The 26,688-nt window shown below is 41.8% G+C and overlaps 1 protein-coding gene across 15 annotated transcripts in view; it reads left to right on the forward strand.

Annotated features, from left to right (window-relative positions):
- Window positions 1-26,688, forward strand: part of TJP1 (tight junction protein 1) — a 313,552-nt gene that overhangs the window by 238,077 nt on the left and 48,787 nt on the right. For all 15 annotated transcript variants that reach the window (XM_061595852.1, XM_061595845.1, XM_061595846.1 and 12 more), the window contains 6 exons: window positions 1,380-1,504; window positions 2,449-2,551; window positions 13,946-14,225; window positions 19,823-19,926; window positions 21,705-21,873; window positions 22,623-22,767. In XM_061595852.1, the coding sequence (XP_061451836.1) occupies window positions 1,380-1,504; window positions 2,449-2,551; window positions 13,946-14,225; window positions 19,823-19,926; window positions 21,705-21,873; window positions 22,623-22,767 (926 nt within the window). The remainder of the gene's footprint in view (window positions 1-1,379; window positions 1,505-2,448; window positions 2,552-13,945; window positions 14,226-19,822; window positions 19,927-21,704; window positions 21,874-22,622; window positions 22,768-26,688) is intronic.

Here is a 26,688-nt window from a genome sequence, read left to right on the forward strand (position 1 = left end):
TTGCTACACCAGGCAGAAAAATCATGAAGTGGTCTGCCAGGCTCCTCAGCAATTTTTTCATGTGGTCTATGGGCAGGGGGAAGTTTGGGAACGTATAAGGCCTCATACACAATCATTTTTGTCCTTCAGGTAACCTGGTCCTATTCTATTTGGTTACTAAATGTAAAGTAATGAGGAACCCAGATCTTTGCAAGCAGATTCAGGCAGGGTAATTCAGGTTTGTGCAATAGAGAGCTGCTACTATAACTCTGGCAGAAGTTTTGTTTTATGGTTTACCAGGGAAACGAACAACCCACCAGCCTAGGATGCCCCTTTATTATAACTCCCCATGCAGTCTCTATTTCCTGTAGAAACTCCTTGTGTGTGTGTGTGTGTGTGTGAAGTCACAGAGCTACTACAATTACTTAGTATATTTATTACTATTCAGTTTATTAGTTACTTGCTACATAAGAGTCTGCAAATGACCTACAGAATTTTAAGAGCATCATATTAGAAAAAGAACAATGCATTACAATAAAAACCCTGCCATAACCTATAAAATAGACCCATAAACAGCAGCAAAAACATGCCATGAATACACAGCAAAATCATTATAATCTCATCAGATGCTTGGGAGAAAAGGTTTTTTATCTAGCATCAAAAGGATGTTAGTGATGGTGCCAGGAGGGCCTCACTATTTTGATATCCTTTTTGGACTAGTTCAAAGGCTGAAGTGTGGAGGCTTCGTTTGTGGGCTTTGTCAAATGTCCATTTCCAGTGTGAACCCGCATGCAAGTAATCACTTCGTGAATTTATACACACATCTGTTCCTACTCAGTGTACCTGTAAGTTGAAGATGCTAAAAATCTGGAACAGTTTTCTCCAGCACATACGCCCTGCATTCAATGAGGTTGCTGTTCATGAATGAAGGCCCACACATAACCATCTGCAAATAGCTTTAGCACTTCCTCCCTGCTTTCTGTATAGGAAATGCATAACATTTTGAATTCTAAAAGTCCCATCACGATTTTTTATTTTGCAGTCTGGGAGAAATGTGCATGGATCTACTAAGATGCTGTTTAAGACTAGGGTTGCCAGGTTCCTGGCCTGAGACTGATCCTGTATCTTTAGGAGAAGAGAAAGTCAGCCAAGGGCAGGTGATCTTGCAGCACTGTAATGGGAAAAACCACAAGGTGGAATTCTCCCTCCCCCCTGCACACATTTTAAAGATACATAAGATCTATTGGTTGCCAGGCCTGGCCTCCCGGAGGTCTTCTGTATCTCTAAAAGTTGCTTTGTTCAAAATGCTGGTACCCATATGTTTTCAAAATGGCATAAATGTCATCTGTTACGTGACTCATTGCCACCTGTAATCTAAGCTTCTTTCTGGTCTATCCTAGGCTCCTGGATTTGGTTTTGGTATTGCAATATCTGGCGGAAGAGATAACCCTCATTTCCAGAGCGGGGAAACATCTATAGTTATATCAGATGTGCTCAAAGGAGGCCCAGCAGAAGGGCTACTACAGTAAGTGTTGAGTGTAAAGCCTAATTTTGGGGGAGGAGAGCTCTATGGTGACGGGATGGGTTCTTCACTGTTCTAGTTGGAGTCAGGGCTGTGGAGTCAGAGTCGGAGTCGTGGAGTCGGAAGCAATTTTGGGCGGAGTCGGAGTCGGTAGAAATGTACCGACTCCGGCTTCAAAATAAATATTGATTGACACATTTTTTAAAATATAAATTCAAAATGTCAAAGAAGCTCCCCATGAAGTCAGCTGTAGTTGAGCATTTCACCATAACTCAAGATGGAAAACATTTTGTGTGTCAGTGTATGACACAGGACCCAGACGAAGACAAATGCTGTGATGCCAAGATCAGCGCATATTCAGGCAGCGATAAAAATGCTCCTACGAGAGCTTCCAATTTAAAAAGACATTTACAGCCCTTTCCAGGGCTGTGAAGTTGGAAGCAATTTTGGGTGGAGTCGGAGTCGGACAGTAGAAAAATAGAGGAGTCGGAGTCGAAGGTTTGGCATACCAACTCCACAGCCCTGGTTGGAGTATCTGTAGACTTAATTCTTCCCCTTCCTTAACCATTGTTGAACAAACAGGTTGCAGGATAATGTTTCCTCCCCCTGTTCCCATCACTCTTCGTGCACATCTCCTCCTCCTCCTCCTCCTCCTGTCACCCTTAACCATGGTTTGCCAATGTCTGCATCAGTGTGAACTGATTTCAAATATGGGTTTGAAGCAAACCCTGGTCACCATTAACTGTGGCTAAAGTTGTTGCAAATGTAAGAAGGTAGTGACTTGCAGTACACGATGAGTGTGCCAAAACATTCAGATAATTTTGTGCAAGACCTATAGCTACCGTGACAGAGCTGCTGTAACATATTAATACTAAGGCTTTGCTGTGGATTTCTTCACAGCTTTTTCTTTCTACTTCTGTCAAAAAGCTTTTTATTTTTGTTTTCAGGGAGAATGACCGTGTTGCAATGGTCAATGGTGTTTCGATGGATAATGTGGAGCATGCTTTTGCTGTTCAGCAGCTGAGGAAAAGCGGGAAAAATGCCAAAATTGTAAGTCATTGCTTTTTCTATCCTTAGATTTGTGTGCAAGGGTCAACTTCTTCCAGAAAAGTATTCACATACTTGAATTATTCAAACAAAATTACAGCGAAGGTCAAATAATGACATTTATCATTATGACTGCTCAGAATTCTTTAAATAATGTTTTGCTAAAAGTTAGTAGCTATGTGTGCTTGAACTTTTCAGAGCCCTCCCCCCTTTTTTTCTTTTTGGAAAGAAGAAATGAGACCCTAAAACAGGCTTGATATCTTAACTGGTTGGGGCCAGTGGATATGTTTAGCTATCCCATAGTATCCTCCTGATTGCAGCCCTAAACCTTCTCCTGTACTTCCTCCCTGGTAATGAACAGTGGCTAAATAATACGCTTGGGGGCAATGTAGGGAGTGAGGCCTGCCCTTCAGCTGCAACCCTGAGGTAATACTGTTAAGTATTGCTCCTGTCTCTGCACTGAGCACAGCGTCTGTGTTGGGGGAACTGGGAAGCTTGCCTCGTCCCTTCTCAAGCTCTGGAGTCTGCCTTTGGAGAAACAAGCAAGGCCAGTTTTCAGGAAAGTTAGCTCAGGCCCACTCCTGGCCAGTCTCAGTGATGGATGAGTGGGGGAGCATAGGGTTAAAGAGAGGATTGGGAGCTTCCGTCCCTTGCTCCCTATCAAATGTGGGCTAAGGGAGTCTGTTGGCTTTTACTACGGCAAAAGAACTCGCTCTAGCTGAGACTGAAAATAGCTTTTGTTCAAGCGTGCTTTGTCAGCTGCCTTGAATTCATTAATGATGGGAAAGACAGAATATGGATCTCTCAAGTAAAGTAAGCAAATAGTGTTTCTGTAAAAGGCATTATAGCGTTTAAGACTACTGGCAATAGTAGAGGCACAACATGTTTGCCAGTGCAGAGACACTACTGTGGTTTCTAAACTTTTTGGCACAGGTGTGCATATTTAATCTGCTTGTCAACACTCTCAGGTTCAGGGTTGAAGCAGGAAGGTGTAGCTTTGAGGATTCAGGCAGGGGAATTGTAAATGGGAAAGGAGTGTATTTTGCAAAGGTGACATTCCAGGGTGAATTATCTGAAGACAAACCAGGCTGAGCAAAATGGGTCTCGGTCTAAATTGTGCATGTGCAGGGCCCTCTGTGACCTGATCCTTGGTATTGTTGACACTCTGGTTCACATGTGTGCAAATGTGTCTGAGGCTGAAGCAATCCATTGGGATGTGCTACAGGCTCTCTACAGTTAGCGCTGCACTAACCAGAGAATCTGGTTTGGATATCTAGGTATTCCACAGAATTCTGAACATGCAGAGTTAGCACAGAATTCCTCTATAGAGCTTTCTCTGTTTCCAGATAAAACCAGATCAAGCTTAAAATTTGCCAGACTGGAGTGGAGGGCACTCTGTTGATAGGGATGATCCTCCCTCGGGGAGTGACAGGCAGGACCCTTAACTAATATTTTGTCTCCTCTCCAGGGGGAGGAGCCATCCCTCTTACCAGGCTGGCCTTGGGTCTATTTAGCACATGAAGAGCTATTCTCTCCCCACGGGACTGTGGGTTAAGCAGAACGTGGGTCTGGCTTGCTCTGCAGCCCTTCCAATCTATTCTTGCTGACCAGTGGTGGTGTAAGTCCTCCTCGCCAGTGTGTTAGATGGTGTCTGTGTATGTGGTGGTTCCCTTTCTCCAGATAGCCTTACTTCCACAAGGTTTTTTACTCCATTTTGCTCTCCCCCATCTGTTGGGTTGGGTGAGGGAGAGTGGGTATTGATTTTAGGGGAAGGTGGATCCCTTTTTGGTTTCCTACCCTGCTGAGGTAGAAAGTGGGGGTGAACACTGGCTCTCTCTCCTGCTGGAGCTGTTCATTCAGACAGATATTTTTGGCGGGAATGCCACTATGAGTGGTTAGGCCCATGGGAGCGCCATCTTGGATCAGCTTCTGCAGGTAGCGGTACCAGAGATTTTTGGTGGGAGCGTCATTTTGGCTTAGTCTTTCTTGTCTGGGTTTTTGCCCTTTATGGGGGTCTTGTTGCTCCGCTGTGCATATTTGTGGTGCCCCGGGGAGTGAGCTTGCAGCATGCAGGTTTGAGGGGTGGTGCATGCTTTTATTTTGTGTTTGCTCCCCCCCCCCATTAGTGGATTTTCTTGGCAGCAGCTGGCAGTGTCCACCAATAGGTTTGACAGGTGGTTTGGCCTGTGGGCACCTAGAGAGAGGCTTGTAAAATAGGGGCAGTTCCTGCCAAGAGGTGGATAGGTAGGAATGCTTCTTTGAGCTCCCTGTGCTATTTTTTTATCCCTGCTGAGATTGGCAAGTCTTCTCACTGTCCGGGAGTCCTGTTCCACTACCCCCTTTTTGGGTGGCTGCTTGTTTTCATTCACTCCTTGTTTACCCACAGTGGTTGTTTGAGGGTGCTGTTCTACAGGCCTATCCTGGCCTGCGAGCACCTGGCTGTTTGCAGACTGGACTAAAGGATGCTTGACCCACCTGGTCACTGCCTCTGCTTGGTCACTGCTGTGCTGTGTGGTTTACCACTGAGTTGGGGTGGATTGTGGCTGAGCCGTTACTGGTCCTTATTTAAGCCTGGTTGTTTTCAGTGTGTGTGGTTTTTTCCCTTGCGTTGTTCTTGCTGGTATGTTTGGGGTAGCTTGCATGTGTTGTTCTGTAGGATCGAGGAATTGTCTTGCTCTGCCAGTTGGTCTGGTGAGAGGGATGTCTCCTTCCCTGGGGAGGAAGCGGATGATTGGCAAAGACCCTGCCTGTCTGCCCCAGAGGGAGGATCATCCCTATCAACAGAGTGTCCTCCACTCCAGTCTGCAAACAGCAATTCACCATAAGTAAAATTTCCGCTTTTTCACCCATTTATGGTTTGGATCTTGCACCTCTAGCTAAAATCTAGAGGCAGTGTCCACTCATGATAAAAAAACATTTCATGATCCACTCATTTGGCATGCTGGGCATGTGAGCTATAGTCTAAAACCATCTGGATGGTGCTAGGTTGGTGAAAGGCTGCAATATCCTGTCCTCAGTTTCCCCTTTTTTTCTACAGATGACTGAAGGAACAGTAAACAGCATAGAGGATAAGCCCCTCAGTACCCCCCCCAAGTATAGAATCTCAGATTACCAATATTCATTGTTTTTCCTTACTCTCTCTTTGTATCAAAGGCAGAATTGTGCCTTGCCTTGCATGCACCTTGTGTATGGAATGGCTTTACTTTTTTCTCATGCCTCAACAAACAGCTTTTCCTTCCTCCTCAGCACATGCCATTTGCTACCACATGGTGCAATTATATTCCTGTTATTCTTTCAGACACAGAGTGCATAGATAGCTTTTTTCCTTAAATCTACAAAACAACTTGTCAGCAATTGATCAGTCTGCCTTGTGGTAAACAATCACAATTCTGTATGTATTGCATGAAAAATCTATTGCATTCGCCAAGTAGTTCTATTTCCAGGATTCATTTACAGTCTGTCGCTTATTTAAAACGTTTCCTTCTCCTAATACTTGATGTCATCTAGCAGAGGAGTAGCCAACTGAGCGTCCTTCAGATATTTTGGACTATTATTATGACCACTTACTATCTGAAAGATCTCGAAGCTGTTTACAGTAGTATACACAGGGTACTATAAAAACCATGTCAAATTAATTTACAAAGCAAAATACATGAACAGTATTCATATACATAAACACAATATAAAAGTCAAGAGTATTACAAGGCAGTATAATATAAATAAAGACCAACATAACATCTACACATACAGCCACTCACCATCCATTCCACATAACCCCTCACAATCATTCACTACCTCAAACATATCAACCAACCACTCATACATCAACCACAGGAACTCAGCAACGTTACACCAACCTACATACAAAGAATCACTACCAAGCATACACATGTAAGATACTCTCCCCATCTCTGCAGTGCTAAAGGATTCATGCCCTGCACCCACAGAATGCTCCTCTCTCATCTCTCACACGGGAAGGGCCCAGTTCTATACCAGTGCAGGCTCTCACCCTTGGGGAAGGTTATAAGCTATAACTCCCATCAGCCCCACCCAGCATGACCAATGGTCAGGAATGGTGGAAATTGTAGTCCACAGCATATGAGGGTTACCAGCCAGTTTGGCTGTCTTTGCCCTAGCATATATTTCCCTTGTGGAGCTGATAACAGGTACATTTTCCAAAAGATTTTTGAAGGCAAGGGATCACCCTTAAGAAGGGTCTTTGCCTCAGCAAAGGTAGCAGGCTTATTGTATTGTCACGTGGAAGAATTCTTCCCTGGTATCGATAGACTTAAAATAGCTTCCTGCTAGCATGTTTGCTGCATTGTCCAGTTTCTCTATAGTGTGGAAGTTTGTTGGTATTGTCAAGGAGGGCATTAAAATGGATCATGGGAGAAACCTCTGGTTTCTTGCCTTAAATTGAGTGCTTCTGAAATGTTGAAATATTGGAATAGATTGTAATAGGTCTAGATAATCAGTTTTCTCCAAGAATGCCTGCAACTCTGCCACCATGACCCTGCTTCAAAAGGGTGCATTTGTGAATGCGCAGTCATAGTAGTTGATGAGGATGATGACAATATAATTTATTATTTAGTTAAATACCATCAGGTCCAGTGTGGTGTTTTTAGGAGTGACCATACTGACACCTCATTCAAGGCGGTAGGCACCATCCTCTCATATAAAGATGCATTCGCTGCTCCTTGGATCCACCCAGTTGCATCCCCCCAACTAGCTTTGATAAGCCATAAAGGGCAAGAGGACACAGGCAGTTACCCACAAGCAATTTGTCAACAATGTAAGGCTGCAAAAACGGAAATTGATCCCATGAAATATGGCATGGAGCTTTGGAAACCCCACTTTGAGCAGCATTAGTCTAGCTTCCTACTGAGGTGAATGGCTTTGTCCTCAAAGTGCCCAGTGAGCAAATCACAAAGGGTCTCTGAGGTATCCTAGAGTTCATCTGTGATACAGATTTCAGCAGCCTGTAGATCACCCTGAAGAACTCTGTGCAGTGATTACTTGAGGACGCAATGGAAATGGTGAGGTAGGCATATCCTAAATAATGGTTTGGAGATTAGAAATATGCTGTGGGGTCAAGTATCTTTTCCATTGATCATTTTTTCCTCTCCAATTTTGCTTGCAACCCTCACTTCTGTGATGCAGATTATTTATCTATCCTATTAGGTCACTTCACATAAGACCTATGTGAGACAGATAATTATACATGGTATACCAAGCTATCCCTCCCTTCCCAGATTAACCTAGGAAATGGAAGAAAAATCAAAATGTCTCTTGTGTATCTTAGGAGGCTGCTCCAGTCTTTGATACAGTCTCAGAGTATTGGAGCCCTATAACTCTGAGGCATCCCTCCTTTGCATGCCTGCATAGGAACTTGGAACATCAATAATACAGCCAAGCACAAATCTTGATGATTGATCCTGAAGCTCATAAGAGGTACATAGAGGAAGAAAATCAGACCCAGATGGTGATGGAATGTTGTAAACACTATTGAGACGAGTTCAGAGTATTTTCCCAGGCTACACAGATGTGTTGTCTTCTGTTCATGTTGTTCACATGATAACTGTTAGTCTCCCACATCTTGCAAATAACTTTTAAAACAAACACTTTCCTTTCTCTCCTCTCTTCCTCTTCCCAATCCTGCCAGTGCATCTTGGCACCACCCTCCACTAGAGATGGCACCAAGGAGGAGGCAGGCCCCCCACCTAGTGTATTTCATCCACCTAGAAATATATTTTGCCTCTGGCTTGCCAACTGTACTACAAAGGCATATATCTCATGCATATTGGCATAGCACACTATGTGCTCCCCCCCCCATTTTTTCCTGGTGCCGCTACTACTGTCCTCTGCCCTTCTTCTGGACCACAGGAAAGGCATCTCCCCCCCCAATGCAAAAATGTAAATCCTCACTCAGGGCAATCAAGCAGGATATACATCAAGCAACCAACATGGTACCCTTTCCCAACCAATTGTTTAAGGTTGTGCGGCAGTCATGATAACTCCTCAGGAAGTTGCCCGTATTTCAGTAGGAATCTAGCTTCTGGAAATTACTGAGGCCCAGACTTGAGATAGAACTGTAATGCTTCTACCATAAGAAGCAGCCATGATACCAGCTTTATTGGTTTTTCAGACTCCGAGGGTAAGGCCCTGCCATGATTAGGTATTACTGTTTAGTTTATCCAAGGGGAAGAAACTTGTTAATTGCAAACCTCAACTATAATGTGGCTTGGAAGAAGATTTGAATAGTTGCTAGTTTTGAGGGGGGAGGGAATACTAAGCAAACTCTCTTTGTATTTAGAGGGTGCTTTGACCATGATGAAGGGCTTGCAAATTGTCTGTTTCCCAGTGAGGTGGTAAATTTATGGCCAGACTGTACAGCTTCAGACTGCAGATGTGGAATGCCCTGCCTCTTGAAAACTGGCTTTCCAGGGAGATGGTTATGCTAGACCAGCTTTTCCCAACCTTTGGACCCCCAGATGTTGCTGGACTACAGTTCCCATCATTCCTGACCTTTGGCCATGCTGGCTGGGGCCAATGGGAGTTGTAGTCCAACAACATCTGGGGGCTCAAAGGTTGCGGAAAGCTATGCTAGACTCTTTCTCCCTGTCAGCTTAGTTTCAAATTGTACAGAGGAACATTCTGTCACGTGAACCCCACCTGATGTCTAAACTGGCACACTCCAGGCAAGGGTTATTGCTTTGGTTGGTGACTGGAGACCATCATATTCATTCCAATCCCCAAGTTTGGAGTACACAAACAATATCGTTAAGACTCAGAGTTATGTTTGATCATAAAAACAGCTTTATGTTTTTCTCAGTCTGAAAGTTGAGCTTCTCAGTCCTGAGGACAAATATACAGCTGTGTAGCATTTTTTGTTGTTTTGATGGCTTGCCAACTGTACTACAAAGGCATATATCTAATGCATATTGACATAGCACACTACGAGAGGTTAAGCAGCTTTCCACCCCAGCAGTCTTGTCAAGCATTGAAATATTGATGAAGTAGCAGTATCCATAGATTACAAAGTCCCTTTATATGCTTTGCACTTCCTCAAAACACCTTTTTTGGGGGTTAAGACCCCCCCCTTTGGGGAGGGGGTAGAAGAAAAACTTCTCAATTGATGACAGTGCTTAGGATGGTGTGCCAGTATACAACTTTGCACCTTAGGTGACTGTGCTATTCTTGAAATTAGCTTACTAGCCCCCTTATCCCAATGTGATGAGATAGATATATTTGTAAGCATCACGCTTACAAAAAGGGGAGCTTTGATGACCGGCAGGGGGGAGGAGGGGAGAGATTAGGCAACCCACCTGAGGGGGAGGAACTCTGGCAGTGGTAGGCAGGGTTGGCGAGCAAAGTGAGCGGCGGCAGACACCTCTAGTATTTTGTATAGAGCTTGTTGCCAAAATAAAGAAATCTTGTACTGTAGTCCTACACAGAAGTAATTTCCAGAGTTAAGTCCCATTAAAGAATGCATAGGATTACAGCCTTAGTAGATTGATCATATGAGCTCTAATAAACTAGACATATTTTTTCACCTGAATAAAACAATTGTTCTGACTTTTTAAAAAAACATTCTTTTTTAGATGATGCAGGATTCTGTAAGCCCCTAGATTGTCTCCCTTTTTACTGCAGAATTTAGAATGCCTTTGTTTCAAAAGTGTCCAAGAATCTATCATCAAATCAAAGGAGTATAGTGAAACTGGCTTTAATAGAGAGAGGCCATTGTCTCTCAAAAACAATGGTGCAAGTGAAGCTTTTCATTAGACTATGGGTAACTAGCGGGTAGTGGCCTCCAGATGATATTGGCAGACTGCTGCTCCCATCACCCCTGACTATTGGTCATGCTGGCTGGGGCTAATTGCAATTGGAGTCCAGCAACATCTGGAGGGCACCACTCTGGCTACTGTCTATAACTGGAGGCAAAGTTTTATAGCCACACACACCTTACAGATTAACTGTTCTAGGGGAGGAGGGAAGATGCTGTCCACAATAGCAACCTGTTTTCCCCCCTAAAACACCATGTGACACCATCCTTCTTACTTCCTTCAGATCCCTCCATGAGACCCATCTCATTTCTGAAGCCTTTGGCACAATCCCATAGTTCTCATGCCCTATTGATTAGAAGCTTCAGCTTCCTGCCTTCTCTCATTTTTAGGGGCCATTAGGCAAAGGATTGGATGAAAATGAAACTACCAGTAGCAGAGTGCCATGCTATACATCTATGGTGTGACCGCACTTGGAATACTGTGTCCAGTTCTAGTTGCTTCACCTTAAAAAGGATGTTGTAGAACTGAAAAAGGGCAACCAAAATGATTAAGGGATTGAAGCATCTCCCCTGTGAGGAAAGGTACAACATTTGGGGGTTTTAGTTGAGGGAAAACCTGAATTGAGTCGAGGGAAGGGGGAAGACATGTTTGAGGTGTATAAAACCATGCATGATATGAAGGAAGTGGATAAGGAGTGAAGCTGGATGTTGGAGAATTCAGGAAGTACATCACACAAGCTGCAGTAATGGCCACTAGTTTGGATGGCTTTTAAAGATGTTTAGACAAATTCACAGAGAATAAGGCTATCAGTGGCTACTATCCATAATGGCTATACACTACCTCCAGCATCAGAGGTGCTATTTCTTTGAATTCCAGTTGCTGGGAATTGCCAGTGGGGAGCAGGCTCTTTTGCGCAAGTCCTGCTTGTGGACTTCTCATAGACATTGGGATGGTCACTGTGGGAAGGCGGTGCTTGGCTAAATGGGCTTTTGCCCTGATTCTTCTGGTCTCCCCTTCCCCTGCTGTTTTTCCTGTATACAATGTTCGACTAAGCCCCTCAAGGCAGAGGCCTGTACTCTGTTAAGAGCCGTGCAGACTGAGGCACTAATAATAGTAATACATTTTGCTTTAGTCTGTCAGCATTGTTGAGGGCTAACTTTCCATGTTGCAGCTACAGATAAGCATATAGCAATAAGTAACATCTACAATAGAGAGGCAGTGTGTCATAGTGGTTAGAGGGTTGGACTACGACCTGGGAGACCAGGGTTCGAATCCCCACACAGCCATGAAACTCACTGGGTGACATTGGGCCAGTCACTGCCTCTCAGCCTCAGAGGAAGGCAATGGGAAACCCCCTCTGAATACTGCTTACCACGAAAACCCTATTCATAGGGTCACCATAAGTTGGAATCAACTTGAAGGCAGTACATTTACATTTTAACATCTGAATACCATCCACGTTCATTAGTGGCTGTCTGACTTCAATTAACTGGCTTTTTGTGACCACAGATGCCACAGAATTGATTTATAGACTGTGTTCAACTCCTGCCTTTTGATGCAGAGCGCAGGACAGTTGGTTGCTGTCAGTGAACTGAAAAGCACAGTTAACAAGGGCTGTCTTGTGTACAACAGCCCCTTTACTCGCTGAGCCAAAGATTTATGAGGATATATCTCAGCATTTTACACCTTGAGCTGTGGCTTTACTCATTTAAATCAGTGCACTGGGCACACATAAGTTGCTGGTACCCTTGCCTGTAGTAGCAGTGTTATTTTTTTTCTCCATCTCCGCCTTGTTGGTTCTTTGCCATAATATAAGGTTTTGTAAAGTACATAGCATTTAAAAAATAAACTTCAAAACACTGTGCTGAATTGAATAGACATATTTTATTTATTTATTTTCGTGTTCATTAATCACCCAGTAACCAACATTCTCTGAGGGATGTACAGCATAGGTAGGGACACAGGAATCTGTCTTACACTCAGTCAGACCATTGGGCCACCCAACTCAGTACTGTCTACACCAGAGATATGATGGCTGGGGGGGGGACCCCATCTTTAGTCTGGTTGTGGCTCTCTAGGGTTTCAGGCAAGGTCCTCTCCCAGTCCTACCTGGAGATGCTGGGAATTGAACCTTGGAGCTTCTGCATTCGAGGCAGATGCTCTGCCACTGAGCTGTGGTCCTTCCCCCAAATAAAAACAATAGACAAGAATCAAAACAAAAACAATAAAATCATTAAGCAGGATTCTAAGAAAGCAGCATTAAAACGATAATAAACAAAACAGATTTGCACTGCAATCCTTCCACCTAGCTAAAAACATCAGGATTTGATTAACCTAGTTTTCGCCAGCCTGATGTCCTCCAGACTACAATGGTTTAACCAAAGAAAACAAGCTATTTTATTTACCCACATGTATGCACACAATCAGCACGGTACTGAGTCCATTAAAATAGGCCACCTTGAGTCTGAAGGCCAAACTATGGTGATTTTTGTTGCATATTTCAATATGCAGCTATTATTTCAGTAGTGAAATCAGTGTGTGGGAGAGGAGCACTGAGCCCTTTATTCTCCTACCTCATCATTCCCCACCTTCAGTTCCCACCTCTCTTCTCGTATTGGAGCCAAGAACAGAAATCTCTTGTTTGTCAAAGTCTTATGTTTTCATTTGCCTCTTTTATTCCCAGTGAAATCAATAGTAATTTCTCAACTTCTACAACATTTCCATGCAGAGGTACCCTTTGTGAGTTACCTTTTTGTTCCCACTGGGCATCTAAATGTTGAAGAAAACATTGCTATTCTATTTACTTATTTCCTCTCCCCCCCCCGCTCTGCATTAAGTAAGGGCTTCTGGAGGAATTATTATTATTATGCTTTCAGGAATCTCTGTGTACTAAAACATTTCTGTGTGGGAGGTCACATGTATTACTCAGAATCCAGGAAACGTCTATTCTGGGTTTTATCCAACTATGTCATTACTCTGACTCAATGGAATATACCTCTGTTGGGCATAACCCTCTGTCCTCATGATGCTGCTTCCGTGGAATGGAAAGCCAATCTTGGTTGACCTTTGGCAAGCAAGTTAACCTTTTTTTCCCCACCAGCCTTTTGTAATGTAGTGTGCTGTTCTGTGTCTTTGCTGATAATATTGCTTATCTTGACCATTGTTCACATTTTCACTGCCTGATATCCAGCTAAGTAATATTCTGAGTAGACTGATTGGAATCAGTCGACTTAACATGTGTAAGCTGCTTGCTTGGACTGAGTGTACTCTGAATATGACTAGCATTGGATCTCACCCACTGTTTTTCATGTTTTTCTGAACCAACTTGAGTGCACTTAGGACAGAAAGGTGGAGTAAAAAATAGAATATAGTGAATAAATATAAATTTTCCTCCTGGATATTCCACAACTAACAAGACTTAACAGTTTACCACCACTGGAGAAGAAAATCTGTTGTTGTGATAAACCAGAAGAGAAATGATTAGCATTAGCTCAACTCTGAATTCTCAGGCACTCATCGGAAATCAGTAAGTCCTGAATGTTATGCATTCTAGATTTACAAGGTAGATAGTTTGTTTTACCTGAAAGTAAAGGATTAATATTGCATGTTCCAGACTATCCGAAGAATGAAAAAAGTTCAGATTCCAGTAGCTCGAACAGATCCAGACCCGGTGTCTGAAAATGACGAGGACAGCTACGAAGAGGATATGCATGATCCAAGAAGTTCCCATGGTGCTGCCGGTGCAAGCCGAAGGCATGAGAAAAGCTGGGTGAGGGACAGAAGCGCAAGCAGAGAAAGGAGTTTATCGCCAAGATCAGATAGGAGGTCGGTGGCTTCCAGTCAGCCCACAAAGCCTGCTAAAGTCACCTTAGTGAAATCGAGGAAGAATGAAGGTATGTTGTGCTCTTACAAAACTAAGTAGTGTTAGAGAACTTAATGGAGGGGTTCTCCATCCTTGTATCTCATTCCCTATTTTAACCGAACAAATGGAGGCCAGATAGCAGTTTTTAGATTTTTTTTAATGTTGCTGTTTTTGTAAGCTCACCTGGAGGGCACCAGATTCATGAAGGCGCTGCTAGAAGAAAATAAGAGGTTTCAGAGGGCTGAGACTCCACAAATAATTCATCCCTTAATTTTACCCTAAACGCTTCCATCCATCAGCCAATCAGCTGTAGTGTGTACCTCATACATTAGGAGTCAGTTGACTTCCTGGGAGACGAAGTAGAAGGGAGCTGTCTTTCCTGCTCTCTTGACCACCACTTACCACTAGCTTGAAAAGGCAAATCTGAAAATAAATTATTCAAGTTTGGCTTATATACCATTGTTCAAGGTTTAGTTGATGCATTAAATGAAGATCAATGAGGTGACAGGATTGATGGCTTAATTGGGGATGGGATGGAATGATTGTCCTAAATGGGGTTAGGGTTGCTCAGAAGTAGACCTGCCACAAGGCAAGATGAGTTTGTCTCAACACAAATCTTGTGTTTGTAGAATTGCAGCTGTGTTCATGAGGGCCATGGAAACCACCTTATATAAATTGGTGCCTCCACCCATTGTGTAGAATATACCTGGCTGCCCGAATTTACTTTAGTAGTAGTAATGGTGGTGGTGGTAATAATAATAATTACAGTTATTATTATAGTTATTGTTTAGTTATTGATCTGTCACTCCATTGCCAGAGTAGCTTCTAAGCATTTTACAAGTATTAAAGTAAATTACAAAAATATGAACACACAATTAATACATAATAAAACAATTCAACCAAAATGTTAAAATAAACATTCACAATTAAAATGTGCAATAAAGCAAGCCTAATAAAACACCTAAAACAGCAATGGGAACAGGAGATTCAAGTCAGGATATGACTGTTCAAGACATTCCTCACTCCCCTGGTTCTTCATCATCTCTGTGCAATTGCACACAAGTAGAACAGATCCTGAGGTATCATAGAGCGGTGGTTCCAAAACTTTTTTTTTTGCCATAGACCCCTTGAAAATTGCTAAGGGTCTTGGCGAAACTCTTAATGATTTTTCTGTCTGTTGTAGCAATTGCAATGTGTTGTGCTCAGTGCTGTATGGTTTTTAATTATATTTTGATTGCTTTTTTAAATTACATATTTTGCTGTATTACTGTTTGCACTCCGTAGACCTCAAATTGTAATACAATAAAATACAACATACGCGTTAGCTTCAACAGGCCTACTTTGAGTAGGACTTGATTGGATAGAGCCCATGGTTAGGATTGTGCTGTTAATCTTCCAAAGTTATTAGGAGAACTGGTGAGATAACCAGAGAAACTCCCAGTTTACTTTGCTTCACAGGGATTGGTTTGCAAGGAGTATGTGAGTTCAAGGCCCGCTTTGTTTTTCTTTGGAGAAGGAGATACTTGTCCTGGCTCCCAACCAGAGAAGCAGACTCAGGACTCATCCAGGCACCGACCAGACCCAAACCTGCTTAGCTTCAGCAGCGTGGTGGCCTCATGTGCAAAGTGGGGGCTTTTTCTGGCGAGAAACACTGATTTCTTTAGCTGAAGCCATTTTTTCTGTATTTTGAGTGTCCTTGGGAAAATTGTTATCTCCAGCTCCAACAAACTGCTTTCACTCATCTCCATCTGGAAAAAGCCAGGCTGTTTATTAGAGTTTATCTGTTCAACAGCTAGGTTTGGGCTGGGTTTCAATGGGGATTCCTTTCTCTCTATTATAAATGAAGGGGGCTTTCTGTCATCAATTAACTCACTAGACACAGAGCTGCTAGAGGTTTCTAGAAGCATTTCTCCTGTGTTCCTCCACAACATCTGTAACCCATTTTTCCAATCCTGCCAAAGGTTCTCCATGGGGCCCAAGACAATACTGCTGCAGTGTATGGCACATCTGTGATGTGTGCCCTCCCGTACTCAGTACGAAAAGTCAGCTTAAAACACTCCTTAAGACAGATTTCTTAAGATAAACATAAACATTAGCATTTCGTGTAAAGTTTATTTGGAATTGAGGTTTAATGAGTGCCACAAACCTTGTTTGGTAGACTTAAACCACATCTTATTAGAAACATAGAAGTTTGTTGCACAGAACAAAACATGTGCAGGTTCCCCCAATAATGTTTAAACAAGTGTATGCTTAGTAGCTGCAGGTTGCCGATTGAAAATTGGACCCATTGGTTTGATATACACACATCCGTCTCAGCTTGATGTTGGAGCTTCATTTGGAGAGTCTTAAATTGTGAAGGGACCCTGCTCCTATGTAAAGTTTTATTTTGGTTTTGTGGAGTTAATCTCTTGTATAGTGTCATTTCAGAATCTGCCAATGGAAATTATGGGCAAACATCTCTTCTTGCACCATCACAACATTCAGCCACCTCTGTTCTTTCCATTATGCATCTTGTCTTGGTTAGGGTAGCAATCTTTCAGGTTGCACAGAACCCTTTAGGCAGGAAGAATTGCCTTCAGATTGTGGAAGCACATTAACCTGGCCCAATTAAAAGTACCAATGAAAATTTTGAAACCTCTTTTCCTTGGGAATTGGCATGGGAACTGCTCTTGCTATGTAGAACTTTCTAGGAAAGAAAGAAATGAGAGGAAACAGATTTGTCCTCTTCTTCACATTTCCCCTTTTGCCATCTTGACTCTTTAATGCAAGTTTGGAGGGTTTTGCTTACCTGAACAAAGTGTGATGTGAATTTAGCTGCTGAATTGCTGGCAAACGTTTTGGTTATTTTTGACTGCTGTTCCTTTAAGAATGAACTTGCAAAACGATCTCACTATACAGCCGTTCCTCAATTATACAGATGGCTGCAGGCTGTTGGTTAATGACCTGGGAGTCAATCTCACAGCAGTGTTTTGCGTACCAGTTGCAGAGCATGGTGCACTTATTAGGCAAATTTGATGTCGAGAGCCATTCAAAACTGAGTATTGCTTAAGTTAGGTAACAGTATGAGATTCCTGCCTTCTGGCTAAATGTTGCTGTTTCAGTAGAATCTTCAGTACAACTTTGTGTTGGCAACTTTGGAATTTTCTAAAATTCTAAATCCACTATCGCTTGCATGCCTGTAGCTTCAGAATGAATGTAGTGTTACAGACATCAAGTATGACATGAACCATTCCCAAATGATGTATGAGTCCAGAAGCTTAGGTCTAACTTTTAGTTCTGTGCACCAGCATAGTTGCTCATTTATTATTTATAAAAGTATTTGTGTGTCTGTGTGTGTTACATGCCCTCAAGTTGATTATGACTTGTGGCGACCCTATGAATCAACTACCTCCAATAGCGTTTGTTATAAACCACCCTGTTCAGATCTTGTAAATTCAGGACTGTGGCTTCCTTTATGGAATCAATACATCTCTTGTTTGGCCTTCCTCTTTTTCTACTCCCTTCTGTTTTCCCCAGCATTGTTGTCTTTTCTAGTGAAATGCCTTCTCATTTTGTGTCCAAAGTATGATAACCTCAGTTTTATCATTTGAGCTTCTAGTGATAATTCTGGTTTAATTTGTTCTAACACCCAATTATTTGTCTTTTTTGGGGTCCATGGTGTCCGCAAAGCTCTCTTCCAACACAGCATTTCACATGAGTTTATTTTTCTCTTACATGCTTTTTTCTCTGTCCAACTTTAACATCCATACGTAGAGATCGAGAATACCATGGTCTGAATGATCCTGACCTTGGTGTTCAGTGATACATCTTTGCATTTGAGGATCTTTTCTAGTTCTCTCATAGCTGCCCTAGCCTAGCCTTCTTTTGATTTCTTGACTATTGTCTCCATTTTGGTTAATGACTGTACCAAGGTATTGATATTCCTTGACAAGTTCAATGCCCTTGTTATCAGCTTTGAAGTTTCATAAATCTTCTGTTATTACTTTAGACTTCTTGACGTTCAGCTGTAGTCCTGCTTTTGCACTTTCCTCTTTAACTTTTATCAGCATTCGTTTCAGATCATTACTGGTTTCTGCTAGTAGTATGGTATCATCTGCATATCTTAAATTATTAATATTTCTCCATCCAATTTTCACACCTCCTTCATCTTGGTCCAGTTTTCTGTATGATATGTTCTGTGTATAAATTAAACAAATAGGGTGATAAAATACACCCGTCTCACCCTTTCTCCATATTCTGTCCTTACAGTAGCCTCTTGTCCAAAGTATAGGTTGCGCATCAGGACAATCAGATGCTGTGCTCCCCCCCATTTGTTTTAAAGCATTCCATAGTTTTTCATGATCTATACAGTCAAAGGCTTTGCTGTAATCTATAAAGCACTGCCAATTCATACAATATAACAAGGCAGTGTACAACAGTATATACAAATAAAATATAAAACACCATAAAAACAGGAAAAAAATCAAAATGACTGGTTGCTCAAAAATTACTTAGGCATCGTTAATTGGCATAAAAGGTCTTCAAGAGGCGCCTAAAAATAAAAAATGTGAGTGCCTGATGAATCTTTGCTGAAGGAGTTTCCACTGCATGGGACCGATGACACTAAATGATCACCTTCTAGTGGAGGCCAGTTGGCTTCCTTGAACCTGGCCCAGTAGCATATTGGCAGTTGCTGCAGATATTTTTAGCAAAGGTATTGCAGGCTCACAGCTATCTCCTTCCTTCAGCAATCTACCTATTGCATTCTGCACTGGCTGCTTCACGCTTAGCTGTGGTTTGACTAACCACTACATGTGAATGAGGCCAAAAAGTTAGCTATTTCCTAGATTACTCATGTCAGAAAGATCATAGCTCAGTGGCAATACACTTGCTTAGCATGCAGAAATCCCCAGTTCAGTGGCCAGCATCTGTGTTAAAAGAAGCAAGGAAGAGGTGACAGAAAAGACCCTTCCGTGCCCGAGATCCTGGAATACCTATGCCAGCCTGAGTAAAGAGTAATGGGCTAGATAGATCACTAGTCTGAGGCACCTTATGTGCATCTCTTTAACTGCAAAATAGCTCTAGTAGTAACTGTTCCCAGTGTCTCAGCCTCCCCTCTGACCAGTTAGTCAGGGCTCAAAGGATGAAATTACAGTTTCTGAGCAGTAGTGATGCTTATGGGTGCCCACCTTTAAGCTCTAGTGTGGGTTGCATCAGGAAATCCCAGTCCATTCTTAGTTCCTCCCTTGGGAAATTGGCACTGGTCATATATTGGCACAGGAAAATGAGGGCAGGGAATCAGTGCTGCAAATGGCTTTTCCCTCCCTGTGCCACTTCGAGGATGGAGAAGTGAATGCATACTTTTAGGAGTTTTTAACTGTTTTTAGAAGATTTAATTGTATTGTTTTAGTATTGACATGTTTGCTACTCTGGGCTCCTTTGGAGGAAGGTGCAGAATATAAATCTAATAAATTAAAACATGGTGACTTAGTAGTTCAGCTTCTTTGCTGGCATGCTCTCTGTTCCGCTGCACAGTTTGGGAATTTCTGAGGCCAAAAAAGGTGAAATTCATGGGAATGGTGGTAGCAGGATGCTGAAAACACTTTTTGTTGACAACGTATGAATTTAATTGATTTTATTTTCTAACAGAATACGGATTGCGCTTGGCCAGCCACATCTTTGTGAAAGAAATATCCCAAGATAGTCTGGCAGCAAGAGATGGCAATATTCAGGAAGGTGACGTTGTACTGAAGGTACAGTAAATGTCTCTCTCCCCCTGCCCCAAATCTCTCTTTGGCTTGGTGAAGGAGATAAGCCCTCTGCACATTAAGAAACTATTCTCTTGGTAAATTGATTGTTTTGAAGTGGCCAGCCCTGTCCCTCTTTCCCTGATTCACTGGAATAGATGGTTAAAAAGAGGATATATTTAAGCTTGTGATGTCCTCTTAAGTGTTTTGGACTACAACTCCATTCAGCCCCAGCCATTATGGCCATCCCAGCTGGGGCTGTTGGGACTTACTCCAAAACATCTGGAGGACACTGGATTGGCAAAGGCTGGTATATAGTGAAATGTCGTTGCTTGCTAAGGCAGGGTGGTAGGATGCCAGCGTGTGCTTGGGACCATTTGCCAAGCCCTTGCAGAGCACGGTATGGATGCTCCATGCAGCAGTCTGAACTTCCTTAAGGCAACCTTGCTTCAGAGAAGAGCTTAATGAGCTAAATCATCTTGGCTGGCAGATATTAATCCCTCACTGACTGTTCAGTGTAATTCACTGACACAACTCTTAATCTCATTGACATAATCAAGGCACTGAGGTGGGTTCTTCTATTCCTGCAGTGCTGAGTTGTGCGATTAGGGCAGTTCCTTCTATGGATATGTATTAAGGTATTGAAACACAGTGATTGTGTTAAGCTCCAAAGATTGTGATTATATTTCCACAAATCAGGTGTTCAATTTTTCCCACTTGGCTGATCCCCTGGGTTGAATATTTAAGCTGCACCTATCTATTCCCACCCACAAGTCTCACCGTCACTCCCTCCAAACTCGACAGTTCTTTAGGGTGGTGTCCAGCTAAGACATGTTCAAAATAGGCCTGTTGGAATCCATAGACTTAAGTTTGCCATACCTAATGTAAATCGCTTATTTCAGTGGGTCTGTTCTGAGCATGACTAGATCAAATACCACCCTTACATTTTTAAAGCCAAAGTGAGCAGCCAGAATTGTCCCTTGCTACTGTTTGTAAGGCTTAGTTTTGTGCTCTGCCTGTATCTTGGCTTTAGTGGGCTCTTGCTGAGGCCACCTTAACTTTAAAGGGCTGAGGTAGGCATCTAGAAGTAGCAATGCAGGGAGGAGGTAGGGAAGATGAGATCCAGAATGGGTAAAATGCCCGTTTTAAGTTATTTACAAGCCCTGCCATAACCAGCCCTGATTTCTAGGATTTAGGACAGTGATAAACTATAGGTAAAATTCCGTCATTTAAAGCCATTTTTGTTTTTAATTTAATACATTGATTAGAACATCTTGAGCCTTATAAGAAGCCTGGGTGTTTGCTCTTGAACACAGGCAGTTCATCTAATTTAGTTCATTAATTCTGGAAAATAAATTCCTAGATTCCATTCTCATTTTTCCTAACTTTTTAAAGAAACTCCATTTTACAGTATCTGTCTCGGCTTAATTTGTGTTGTAGGATTCTTCATCTACATTTAGCTTTCCCACAGTTAAATGGGACCAACTTGAATATTCAAAGGGCAGAAGATACAAGGCTGAAAAACATGATTCTACAGATGTTGTTTGACTTCAACTCCCATCAGCCCCAGCCAGCATAGACAATGGTCAAAGGGTGTTGTAGTCTAGCGACATCGGGGGGAGAGAAGGGGGGCACCGGTTCCCCATCCCTGCTTTAGACAAACTAGAGGCCTTTGTCTGTCTCATCTCTTCCTCCCCTTCCCTCTGTTCTTCAAAGTTGCCATCAAGGTGGAACTGCTGACTTTCTGTTCAGTTCCTATCAGTAGTCCTTTTGCTCTGTTGCAGATAAACGGAACAGTCACGGAAAATATGTCATTGACAGATGCCAAGACCCTAATAGAAAGGTCAAAGGGCAAGTTGAAGATGGTGGTTCAAAGGGATGAACGAGCAACTTTGCTGAATGTCCCAGATCTTTCTGATAGCATTCACTCAGCCAATGCATCAGAAAGAGATGGTGAGTATAGATTTATTTGTGTTTAAAGGTAGAAGAGTAGTTCTTATTTCCCAGTGCCATGAAGATGTTGCATGTAATAAAGTTAAGTGTAGGCTATGTCAGGGAGGAGGGATGGATTTCATTAGAATTTCATACTTTCTTTAAAAAAAGAACATCTGTTGTTTCCCAGTAATGCACAAGCAGTACCCTGCTACACATGTAATGCTAAGCCATGGTTTGTTTAGCCAATGTGTGGTTTGTTTGAATGTCTGAATGCAGCCCAGCAGACTAACAACTGCTTGTTTTTTGCCAACACACCATAGTTTGAAACCATGGCTTGTTGTTGGCTTGTGAACAATGGCTTATTTTAACTTTAGTTTAGCATTTATGTTTGAACCCAGCAGCCTTGCTTAACCATGGTTTGCTTGGCCACTCCATACCCGATGCTTGCCAAGCTACAGAGGCATGAGACAAGCAATTGGAAAGTAAAGCAAGCTTTGGAGAAACAAGCAGCGGCATGTTTGCACATCTGTGAGGCAACTTGTGGCTGGTTGAAGTGAGAGTATTTGGGAAAAAACCCTACGGCTTAGCATTATATGAAGATCTAACCAGTACAAGTAATTTGGTCAATCTTGTTTGGATAAAATTAAATGTAGATGGCCAGTACACCTCATATAGTAAGTTCTGCAAAAGGTTATATCCATTTTTAGGCAGGTCATGTCATCATTTTTATAAATCATCTCATGGAAAAAACAACTTTTATTTAACAGACATTTCAGAAATTCAGTCGCTGGCATCTGATCATTCCAACCGATCACATGACAGGCCCCGCCGCAGTCGTTCACGATCTCCTGACCAGAGGTCAGAGCCTTCAGACCATTCCAGACATTCTCCACAGCAGCCCAGCAATGGCAGGTGATGGTAGCCTTGTACTATTTTAAATGGAATTATTAAACAAAACAATAGGCTAGCCACTTGGGGATATGTATTAGGTTCATGGCACCACAGCTGCTTAGTTGCACGATACAGAAATTAACCAAATGGTGAGAGGCATAATGGCACAGACAGGATTCACATAAGAAATTTTAAACTGTCTGCAGGGTGTATGTGTGTGTCTGACTTGCTCTGGTTGATACCAGTAATGCATAGATAATGGTGAGTAATGGCACTTTTGTACCTAGCCTGAAAGGGAGCAGGTTTCAGGTTTGTGTGCGTGTTTACCTTGCACACACAAACGTGTGTGTTGGGGCAAGGTGGGGAGATCTCTGAACCCATTGTCCATCCCCTTAATTAAAAGTGGAGATGGGCATTTCAAGAGTATTTTATGTTTTGACATTGCACCAGGGCAGATTCACTCCCAACCTGTTTCTTTTCCAGTGCATATCTCTGTGTATTAAAAATGCCAGTTACCACCTTTAAAGTCCTCTGTGGCAGGGATGGGGAGCCAGTGGCCCTCCAGACGTTGTTGGAAGCTAACTTCCAACCACCCCAGCCAGCATGGCTAATAGCAAGAAATGATGGGAGTTGAAGTCAGAAAATCTGGAGGGCCCCAGGATTCCTGCCCTTGCTTTGCAGCTAAGGACTAACCACCCTTTCTCCCATACACACCTGCCTGTCTGCTTAGATCATCCCAAAGAGGCCCTTCTCCATGTTCCACCACCAGAGATTCACCTGATGGGTGTAAGGCACAAGAGGGCCTTCTCCGTAGCAATGCCTAGGTTGTGGAATTCCCTAGCCCAGGAGGGCTGCTTAGCTCACAGATTGGTGGTGTTACATTGTCAGCTGTTGTGATGTTTGTTAATTGTTTAACTTTTGTTACTGGCATTTCTAATGCTTGGTTGTGAGCTGCTTGAGCTACAAAAACAGGATAGAAATACATCAAATAACACAGCGAGAGAGCACGGCAGGGCCATGGCTGGCTCTTTCAGTTAATACAGAACTCAGAAGTGACACTCTGACTGTGGTGGTCAGACTGTGGTGCTAAGTTTGGAAAGGGAAGGCTTCTAAATTACAGCCATACTGAGGTTTATTATGAGTGTGAACTTTTTGTTTGTATAGCATAATGTTTGTTTTCCTCCATTGTGCCCACACAGGGTGCTTGCTCTTCTTTCTGGATTTCAGGCAAAAGATCTAAAAGGTCAAAACAAGCCTTACAATTTCACTTGATTTCACTTAAGAGAGGAATCTTTTAGTGTTAAGGTAATCTGGAACTATCTAGAGCATTGTAGCAGCACCTACACTTTGGAACTCCCTGCCTATTGACATCAGGCAGGCGCCTTCGTTATGTCCTTTTTGGCACTCTACTGGGAGGACAGGCAGGATATAAATCTAATAAATAATAATGATGATGATAATAATAATAATAATTTTTTTCTGTTCAGGCAAGCCTATCTAGATACATAGATGTTGATGTGTTTTAATCTATTTTTGGTCTACTGCTGTTTTATAGCTTTTTAAATGTTTTTAATTAATAGTGCTTAACCATTTTTTCTGATAATTTTAATGTTTCTTGTAAACCGCTTAGAGTTTTTTTTACAATCAAGCGATATATACATTTTGCTTTTTAAAGCAATATATACATTTTGCTTTTTAAAGCAATAGGGAACTGATCTTAATTTTCTATACACTGATGTTGGGATACCCTTATTGGTTCAAGGTAAAAATGCTAGTTAAATATTCCAGAAGCGTTGCCAGGAAGTTATAACAAACTTCGGAAACTGCAGTATTTACAAATACATAGTGTTTTATTAATGTTAAAGAAAAAATATACTACTATACTCAAACCTACAAAAGCAAAAGAATTGCTTTACACATTAAAGATTAATAGCAAAATGATATAAATTTCTTCAAAATAAGTAACTTTTGGTTTTGAACAAAAGTGGTTGCAAGAGATAGATCAACCAATCACTAAAGAAGAATGACATTGTTTATATAAAATTGTGCAAGAAATGTTATTACAACAAGGAAAGATTTTACAAATATGAATCCTGCTTAAAGAAGATATGTAAATTGAAAGAGGAAAGGACAAGATTTGGAAGCTAATATTGCATACCTTTAGGACATTTCCAAGACACCCAAACAGATATTTTAATGTATAATTGGATATTTACATGAGATAATAAATGAAGAAAATTTGGAATTAATAAACTGCCTTATGGTCTACTGTTAGATTGGTTATTGTTCCTAATTGCAAATTCTTAAAAGGCATTTTTCAGCTGTATAGAAAAACTTGGGAAGCAACACTCTTACCTACGTTTACCTATTAAAGAAGGAACAGAGAGGGCTGAGCACCCAATAAATTTATTGACAAAGTATTGTGTGTGTGTGCATTGTGTATTGGAATACACAAATACAAGATAATGTCAAATCTTATTTTTTATTCTCATTAATAAAATTCCTTTCTGGTAAGCATATTGATAATAGGATATTAAGTTTGTCAAGTATTTTGACAGTTTTGTTAAATCTTTTCTTTATTGGATAAATTCTTGGGTAATGATTATTAGCAACATAAATTGCATTTTTAATATTTACTGTCAATACTGTTACGTTTTTGGTTTACTATAAAAAAGGGAGAAATATTCTCAGAGGGATTGCCATTTTTGTCTTTTGCAAACTAATAATATAATGCTTGTTCAAGTGGCTTGCATCCTGTGGTACTGTATTGCATGCTGAATTTCTGGAGTACTCTAAATTATTTGTGTGAAAAGCATGTCTTGTCATTTTAGTTACTGTAGAAATGTTTACCAGTTGCCATTAACCTCTTATAAGGATGGTGGGTTAACAGAGAAACCAGATTACTATTGGCTCAGATGTCCACTGAAGTTCTGATTTTTTGGGTTTTTGAGTTACACATTGGTTTGGTTAGGATGTAGCGCTAAACTGTGGTCTAGTATTATGTGAATGAACTTTAGGCTCATGCACTCCTCCCTTTTTCTGTATCACAGTCATCAGAAGCTTTTGCTTCCATTTGGACCAACTGTCCAAACATGGTTAGTCTTAACTAAGCTTAGAGAAACAAGTCAGAAGTGGGAATCATTGTTGAAGTTGGATTTATTTTTGTAAATCCTAGTTAAGACTAGCCATAGTTTGTCTGGGTAACCACAGATGGTTAAAACGGGAAGCAAAAAAGTTTGACCATCTTATAGACCTGCTGGAAGTGGGAGAACGTGTGAGTGCTAGGCTCATTCATGTCATGCTAACCCATAGTTCAGTGCACCCTTGGGTCTCCAGATGTTGTTGGACTACAGCTCTTACAATCTCTCACCATTGACCATGTTGGCTGGGACAATGGAGATGTAGTCCAACAATATCTAGGGAATAAAATTGATTAGGGGGCTGGATTCAGCCCGTGGGCCAACTGATGGCTTAAACTGCATAGCCATTTTGATTGGATATGCCATTACCAAATGAATTTTGTCAGGCATCCGGTAGGAGTAGTGACACCAACATTTTGGAATGGCCTCCCCATGGAAGTTCTGATGCTTTCCTCTTGGCCAAAGTATGGCTCTTTCAAAATGCTTTTGAATGCTTTGGCTTAGCTTTTTGGGCTTGATCATGATATTCAGTTGCAAAGATACTTTATAGTGGTTTGTTGGTAACTGCTGCCATTGTAGAACGGTGTTTTTGTGCTGCTGTTGAATTTTAGTAATTTTGTGCTCAAGGTTTGGAGGAAAAGTGAGCTATAACATCAAAATACTGGATAGTCTTCAGCTATCTGATTACTTGCTGCACTCCTTTCTTTTTGATCCTGTTGTGAATGTCCAATTTAGGTGCTTTAATAGGTAATGTAAACAGACTATCCACTGTTGGAGGCAGAAAACTGGGCTAGATGGGTCT

This window comes from Rhineura floridana, chromosome 14, assembly GCF_030035675.1.
Source record: "Rhineura floridana isolate rRhiFlo1 chromosome 14, rRhiFlo1.hap2, whole genome shotgun sequence".
Classification (NCBI taxonomy): Eukaryota; Metazoa; Chordata; class Lepidosauria; order Squamata; family Rhineuridae; genus Rhineura; species Rhineura floridana.